Genomic DNA, 8,658 nt, shown 5'->3' with positions numbered 1-8,658 from the left:
TGACAGAAAACACAGTTACTATTCTCCTATTAGGTAACTATCTCATAAAACAGGATAGCAGCACATGGTCCATCTATCCAGTCTTTGCTATATAAATAGAAGTTGTGGTCTACTTACCCAGACAACGAGAGAAAGTCTCTGGGCCAGGCAGCCAGGTGTGGTTGTTCTGACACACGCTCGTCTTAACAGTGCGGTCTTGGAAGTAACCATTATTGGGACACTGGTATTGTATCTGGAGGAACAAAACAGGTATATTGTTAGCAGCAGGCCTGTATTTCTTGGGCTCTGAACCTTGAATTATTATTTGGGCCCCTTTGCAACCCGCTTCTGAGTCAGTATACCCAGAACTTTTAAGGAAAGTGGACTAAAGTTGCTTCTGGGGCCCCTCCAGAATTAGGGGCATTCAAGCTTACACTTCATTAGTTTCATAGTAGATTTGTCCATGTATTGTTCCAGTCACAATATTGTGACTGGAACAATGCACAAATAATGGAAGAAAAAAACTTATGATAGCATTTCGGTTTGACTTGTACCATTTACAAGCCACAGAAAAGTGGAAAGGAAAGGGAACCACAATTTAGAGTAGAGAGAGACTAATGGGGGTAGGAGTCATAGAACTGGATAGGGGAGTAGTAGTAGTGACAGTAGCAGTATCAGTAGTGCAACAGTGATAGAGGTAACAATAAGGCAATAACAGTAGTGAAAGAGGAGGCAAAGAGTGGAGTGCTAGGGAATAGTACTACTACTAAAAAGAAAAGGCACAATACATCGACTGGAACGATACACAAACAACTCACACATAGAAGAGAAGAGCTTACGACGACATTTCTGTCCAACTTGGACCATTTACAAAGTCACACTAATGAGGAGAGTAGGATGGGTATACATAGGCAGGAGGTGGTAGTACTACTACTTCTAGTAGTAGTAATTACCACTACTACTACTAGTAGTAGTAGTAGTAATACTGTCATAAGTATTCCATCTCCTATGTTTGGGTAATTTATATATAACTGGATAAACAAGAGAAAATCCACGCAGATTATTATTTGTACTATTGTTATTATAATTATCATTAGAAATAGTATTAGTGGTTCAAGTAGTAGCAGTATCATCAGTATTATAATAATGATTACTATTATAATCATGGGTAATTCAGCTTCACCAGACTTGAGGAATCCTGTTTGAAAGAAGCCTCAAGGGGTCCCTCGGGTAACTTCCGCGCGCGCGCTCGACCAAAAATCGATAAATTATGGAAATTGAGTTATATATATCGAGAAATAGCTTAACTCTTTGGCAACACAATGGTACCAGAATGAATGTTCTACGACGTTTCTACAAGAAATTACAGTCATTTATATGAGGTAAGGTGACGGTGATATTGGTAGCGAGTCTGCTCACAGCCCATATATATTTTGGAAATTTTTCCTTGTTTTTTATCGCTTTTTCTTGCATTATACTTTCTAATATAATAACTGACTACTTGGCATCATAAAACTGAAGGCGGAGCTTATCCCTAGATTTAGCAACAGTCATTAATCATATCATGATGCGCGGAAGGGTTGCCGCGCCAGGAGAAATAACTTCATTATTACGCTTATATCAGCTTATATATCAACTCTACAGCTTATTTATCTATCAGAATTGATCTAATATGATATAATAAACACTCTAAATAACATACAAACATGTTATATACTCTAGACTGAAAAAAATAGGCCATAATATGGCGAAAGATTATCGGGAATATTTCGATAAATATTGAGTTACTGCTCTCCATGTCGTCTCCATCTCGTATTCTTTGGTCTCTGAGTAAGAGAAAACGGTGTTTTGAAGAGGATAACTGCACTAGAACATCAGTTTACTAAGAAATACACCCAAACAAACGCGATTTTCGCGAATTTTTTTTTTTTTTTTTTGAGACGGTGGGCCGGCCGGCGTTCTAGGCCTATATCTCGGAAGTAACTTATTCACCTAATGTTCCTATTTTTGCATTTATTACTTAATTAAATGGAATAATATTCACAGAAATTGTAGAATAATGATTTCTCTAATTCTGTAAAAGCTAATTTTGGAAATATTCCAAATACTTTCGGAGTTATGTGGGAGTAAAGGGCAGATTTTTTGCAGTATTCCAGGAACTAAAAAAATATTTTTTTTTTTAAATAAAGATACGTTATTTAGAGAAAAGGCGTTGCGTAAAATTCGTATAAGCATTGCTCTCTCGGCACCAAGTGTCCAAACAACCTTACGATGTCCCATATAGGAATGATTTTTGAGACAAGGACATTTTTCAGCAAATCAGTCTTTTTCAGTCTTTTCTCAGTTGTCGTTTGAGGTATATTTTTGATAAATATTTTCAAGAATGAGTGAAAACACTTTGTCTTGTGCACCAAAACTGGAGGAAATCGGACGGTAAACAAAAAAGCTAATTTTTTTGGCCCGAGGGACCCCTCAAGGCTTCCTGTTTGAAGGAAGGCTCATGGCATCTTCTTTGAAGGAAGCTTCAAGGCATCCTATTTAAAGCCTCACAGCTGCAGGTTCGAAGGACCACGGCATCCAGTTCGAAGGACCACAGCATCCAGTTCGAAGGACCACGGCGTCCAGTTCGAAGGACCACGGCATCCAGTTTGAAGGACCACGGCATCCAGTTCGAAGGACCACGGCATCCAGTTCGAAGGACCACGGCATCCAGTTCGAAGGACCACGGCATCCAGTTCGAAGGACCACGGCATCCAGTTCGAAGGACCACGGCATCCAGTTCGAAGGACCACGGCATCCAGTTCAAAGGACCACGGCATCCAGTTCAAAGGACCACGGCATCCAGTTCGAAGGACCAAGAGACGAGAGACAAAACACTCACCACAGTCGCTGGAATAGCCGGAGTGCTGTTGATGGAGGCTATGAAGGCTCCTGATGCTAGAGTCTGGGCCGGCATCGGGCATATAGCTGCAGAGACACCACACAAAAAACAATGTTTATCTATGTTATTATATTCAAACAGAGGTGCTTGACCCATAAGGGGGAGTTAACGGTGATGGAATTACTCGAAGAAGTTAAAGAGGTGCTATTACAATCTTCCGTAACTTAAAAACATAAGAATTACTGAAGATTTAACACAATGAGCATATCCCTGCTTCCACAGCCACAAATATATTGAAGAATAAGACACTAGTGCAACATTTGGGAGTCTTGAGGAAACGGTTCACCAGCCTGTGGTTTCTTCAGTCTAATACAGAAAAGAATGGTCGAAAATGAGAAGTGTGAATTGCTCATTACTCTATAATTTGTTCATGATTGTAGCCAAAGTATAAACGTAAGTAACCATTCTACAGAATTCATTACCTTTGTAACTTGTGAGCTCATTACCTTTGTACCTAGTTCAGCTATCAAAACTTTGGGGGCCCAGTCCCTGGACCCATTACGTACCTCTGTAATCTGTAAATACCTTTGTAACTTGTCATGATTGTGACCAGACTTACCTGGAGTTCATTACCTTTGTAAATTGTGAGTTCATTACCTTTGTAAATTGTGAGTTCATTACCTTTGTAAATTGTGAGTTCATTACCTCTGTAACTTGCTCAGCTATCAAAACTTTGGAGTCCAGTCCCTGGACCAATTATGTACCTCTGTAATCTTTTGACTACCGCCCACAGGATGGGTATGGGGTGCATAATAAACATATTAAACTAACTAAAGGTAATCAATCTCCTCAACCTGGCAAAATTTATCCACAATAATAGTTCCCAAATGTTGCATAAGTCTCCCATTTTTTAACATTGGTTTTCTAAGCCAGTTACATTACAAATATGTTATTACAGGAAGTAATTATTAAAAATAATCTTACTTCTCATGTAAGACATGTTGGGATTTTTAACCTGGGGTAGGGAGAGTTATCTAGACAGGATAACCTAGGGTAGGGTTATCTAGCCAGGATAACCTAGGGTAGGGTTATCTAGCCAGGATAACCTAGGGTAGGGTTATCTAGCCAGGATAACCTAGGGTAGGGTTATCTAGCCAGGATAACCTAGGGTAGGGTTATCTAGCCAGGATAACCTAGGGTAGGGTTATCTAGCCAGGATAACCTAGGGTAGGGTTATCTAGCCAGGATAACCTAGGGTAGGGTTATCTAGCCAGGATAACCTAGGGTAGGGTTATCTAGCCAGGATAACCTAGGGTAGGGTTATCTAGCCAGGATAACCTAGGGTAGGGTTATCTAGCCAGGATAACCTAGGGTAGGGTTATCTAGCCAGGATAACCTAGGGTAGGGAGTGTTAGCCACCCAAGATAACCCTCCATGGACCCATTATGTAACTCTGTAATGTTGAGGTACAGTTCCTGGACCCATTATGTACCTCTGTAATGTTGAGGTACAGTTCCTGGACCCATTACGTACCTCTGTAATGTTGAGGTACAGTTCCTAGACCCATTATGTGCCTCTGTAATGTTGAGGTACAGTCCCTGGACCCATTATGTACCTCTGTAATGTTGAGGTACAGTCCCTGGACCCATTATGTACCTCTGTAATGTTGAGGTACGGTCCATGGACCCATTATGTACCTCTGTAATGTTGAGGTACGGTCCATGGACCCATTATGTACCTCTGTAATGTTGAGGTACAGTTCCTGGACTCATTATGTACCTCTGTAATGTTGAGGTATAGTCCCTGGACAAATTATGTACCTCTGTAATGTTGAGGTACAGTTCCTGGACTCATTATGTACCTATAATGTTGAGGTATAGTCTCTGGACCCATTATGTACCTCTGTAATGTTGAGGTACAGTCCTTGGACCCATTATGTACCTCTGTAATGCTGAGGCACAGTCCCTGGACCCATTATGTTCCTCTGTAATGTTGAGGTACAGTCCCTGGACCCATTATGTGCCTCTGTAATGTTGAGGTACAGTCCCTGGACCCACAGGATAGGTATGCTGTGCATAACAGATATTATACTAGAGGTGCAGTAATGCCACATGATGTGAGGTCTACTCATACAGGTGGACAGATCTAACTAGGCCTACTCATACAGGTGGACAGATCTAGCTAGGCCTACTCATACAGGTGGACAGATCTAGCTAGGCCTACTCATACAGGTGGACAGATCTAGCTAGGCCTACTCATACAGGTGGACAGATCTAGCTAGGCCTACTCATACAGGTCGACAGATCTAGCTAGGCCTACTCATACAGGTGGACAGATCTAGCTAGGCCTACTCACGAATGCAGGCAGGCAACTGGAGAGTTGGGTCATCCACTTCGAAGTTCCACTTGGCTTGACAGGAGCAAGTCGACGTCAGGTTCTGGGGGTAACCACCTGTCTGTCAGGTGGTAAAAGGCAGCTGGTGACACATAAGACATGTGATGGCATTTAAGACATGACAGTACCTACTGACATTTAAGTCATGACAGTACCTACTGACATTTAAGTCATGACAGTACCTACTGACATTTAAGACATGACAGTACCTACTGACATTTAAGTCATGACAGTACCTACTGACATTTAAGACATGACAGTACCTACTGACATTTAAGTCATGACAGTACCTACTGACATTTAAGACATGACAGTACCTACTGACATTTAAGACAATGACAGTACCTACTGACATTAACATACAGTCAGTAAATAATTACACTCAAGTATATAACGACAGTACCTACTTAGAATGTCGTACACAACAGTACCTACTTACAATGTCGTACAAAACAGTACCTACTTAGAATGTCGTACACAACAGTACCTACTTACAATGTCGTACACAACAGTACCTACTTACAATGTCGTACAAAACAGTACCTACTTACAATGTCGTACACAACAGTACCTACTTAGAATGTACACAACAGTACCTACTTACAATGTCGTACACAACAGTACCTACTTACAATGTCGTACACAACAGTACCTACTTACAATGTCGTACACAACAGTACCTACTTACAATGTCGTACACAACAGTACTTACTTACAATGTCGTACACAACAGTACCTACTTACAATGTCGTACACAACAGTACCTACTTACAATGTCGTACACAACAGTACCTACTTACAATGTCGTACAAAACAGTACCTACTTACAATGTCGTACACAACAGTACCTACTTACAATGTACACAACAGTACCTACTTACAATGTCGTACACAACAGTACCTACTTACAATGTCGTACACAACAGTACCTACTTACAATGTACACAACAGTACCTACTTACAATGTCGTACACAACAGTACCTACTTACACTGAAGACAAAAGTAGCAGGACAGGAGTAAGTAATGACAGTGCCTTGCTGAGTCAGGTTGTTCCAGCTCCTGGTCCCTAATGCCGGAGCAGGTGACGGAGTCCCATTGCAGTATATCACTGTAAGATTATTATTATTATTATTATTATTATTAATTATTATTATTATTATTATTATTATTATTTGATAAAGCTCTACACAGAGTGAAACATAACTTGATAAAGCTCTACACAGAGTGAATTGTGAAGAAGCTCTACACAGAGTGAAACATAACTTGATAAAGCTCTACACAGAGTGAATTGTGAAAAAGCTCTACTCAGAATGAAATATTCCAAAGCTCTACACAGTGAAACAAAGCTCTATGCAGAATGAAAGATACTAGAGCTCTATAGAGTGGAGCTTACTTTCACAGCCGAGGAAGTTGCCCAGGTAGTAGGTGAAGTCAGGGGCACAGATGAAGCTCTGGAGAGCTGTCAGGTTGCCAGGGGTTGTGTATGGGCACTGACAGTACCCATAGCTGACCAGACCCACGGTACGACGGTTGACTGTAGGCCCGTAACTGCCTGACTGTGTAGAGGAGACTGGTAGTGTGTACACACACACACACACACACACACACACACACACACACACACACACACACACACAAAATAATATCCGGAAGGCTGGATGTAGAAGCAAGGGAATTGCAGACTGTTGGGCTGGGAAGGAAGCATGGACAGAAAGGATCAAGAATGCAGTGGGGAGGGGGAAAGGCTAAACAAATTTTGCAACAGTGGTGGAGAAGATATCTACAGAGAAAAAGAAGTGGATGTTAAGAGGTGTAGCTGCTGAGACAAAGATACACAGCCTGGTGGAGGAACTGGAAGTAATGAATTGGAATATAATGATTAGGGCTGATAGGAAAATAGTGCTGGGAACAGGAACATCAGCAGACAGTGAGGGGAAGAAGGTAAGTCCCTTGCAGAAATATCAGGCCACTGGAATGTCTGGGAGATGATACAGGAAACAACCAAGGAGATACTTAAATTGGATCCAGAGATATGGAGGGACAAAAAAATGGAAAGAGGAGTGGGACAGGTCCTTATTAATCATGGGCTCCATGAGGTGAAAGGGAGGACCTACAACAAAACAAGAAAGGGAGAGGTAAGAGAGACTGACAGCATCATTGCAATAACAGCAGAGAAGGACATGCCCAGCTGACATTGGGGATATTAAAGGGAAAAAAATACCCGGTCAAATTAACATTCAAAAACCACCATTAAAGGGTCGCCAAAAATGCCAGCGAGTGTACCTTGACTGTCATCGAACACAAAAAGAACAGGAACAACAGAGAGAGAGACTAAGAAGGCACCAGAGGCAGGAAGGGAAGACAGAGCAGGTACCAACAGACAGGGGAGTGCGACCTTGGGTTGAGCAACAAACACTACCCACAGAACCACCCAGAGCATTCCCTCAACCACTACCAACCAAACACAATAACCAAGAACAAACCACACTCCACACCCACAGTCCCCCTTCCCCAGCACTAATGCCACCACAACACCAGCCTACCCTAATATCCAGCCCTGCCTACCACACCCTCAGCCTGCACCAACCCCTCCCACCTCCTAGAATACAGTTCTGAAAAGGAAGCTGAAGGTATAGTATACCAACACAGATGGAATAACAAATAAGAGTGAGGAGTGGCAGGAAAGAATCACCGAGGCATCCCCAGACATCATAGAACTCACAGAGACAAAGCTCACAGGAATTAAAACAGATGCAATCCTTTTGACTTGATATCAGATCCTGAGAAAAGACAGGGCAAAAAGAAAGGGAGTAGGAGTTGTGTTGCTCATTAAAAAATCAATGGAGTTTTGAGGTTATGGGAAAGCAGTTATGATAGCTGTGATATATAACCCACCACCAAGTAGCAGGAGGCCAAGACAAGAGTATGATGAGAGCAACAGAGTGATGGTGAACATGCTAGGTGAGGAGGCCAGGACCCATATGGGCAGGACAAAGTTACTAATCGTGGGGGATTTCAACCCCAAATAGACTGACTGGGAAATCCTGGAGCCACATGGGGGACCAGAAATGCAGAGAGCTAAGATGATGGAGGTGGTACTGCAAAAACCTCATGCATCAACATGTTAGGTACACTACCAGAAAGAGGAAAGGATGATCCAGCAAGACTGGACCTCATATTCACCTTGAACAATTCAGACATAGGGGATATTACAAATGAAAGACCCCTTGGTACTAGTAATCACGTGGTTCTGAGTTTTGAATACACAAAAGAGTTAACAGTGGAGAGTGAAGCAGCGCGAGAAAGATAGGAGAAGGCTAATTTCAAAAAAGAGGACTACACAGGTATGAGGCAATTCTTGCATGAGGTGCAGTGGGAAAGAAAACTGGAGGGAAAGACAGTT

General features: G+C 41.9%; 1 protein-coding gene across 1 annotated transcript in view; it reads right to left on the bottom strand.

Moving 5' to 3' along the window:
* Positions 1 to 8,658, bottom strand: part of LOC128702547 (uncharacterized) — a 120,240-nt gene that overhangs the window by 13,852 nt on the left and 97,730 nt on the right. Inside the window, exons 13-17 of the mRNA XM_070105413.1 lie at positions 6,649 to 6,811; positions 6,245 to 6,363; positions 5,216 to 5,315; positions 2,861 to 2,946; positions 118 to 232 (exon numbers count right to left, since the gene is read on the bottom strand). Of these exons, the coding sequence (XP_069961514.1) occupies positions 118 to 232; positions 2,861 to 2,946; positions 5,216 to 5,315; positions 6,245 to 6,363; positions 6,649 to 6,811 (583 nt within the window). The remainder of the gene's footprint in view (positions 1 to 117; positions 233 to 2,860; positions 2,947 to 5,215; positions 5,316 to 6,244; positions 6,364 to 6,648; positions 6,812 to 8,658) is intronic.

Source organism: Cherax quadricarinatus, chromosome 98, assembly GCF_038502225.1.
Source record: "Cherax quadricarinatus isolate ZL_2023a chromosome 98, ASM3850222v1, whole genome shotgun sequence".
Classification (NCBI taxonomy): Eukaryota; Metazoa; Arthropoda; class Malacostraca; order Decapoda; family Parastacidae; genus Cherax; species Cherax quadricarinatus.
This window is presented reverse-complemented; position numbering and strand designations above follow the sequence as displayed.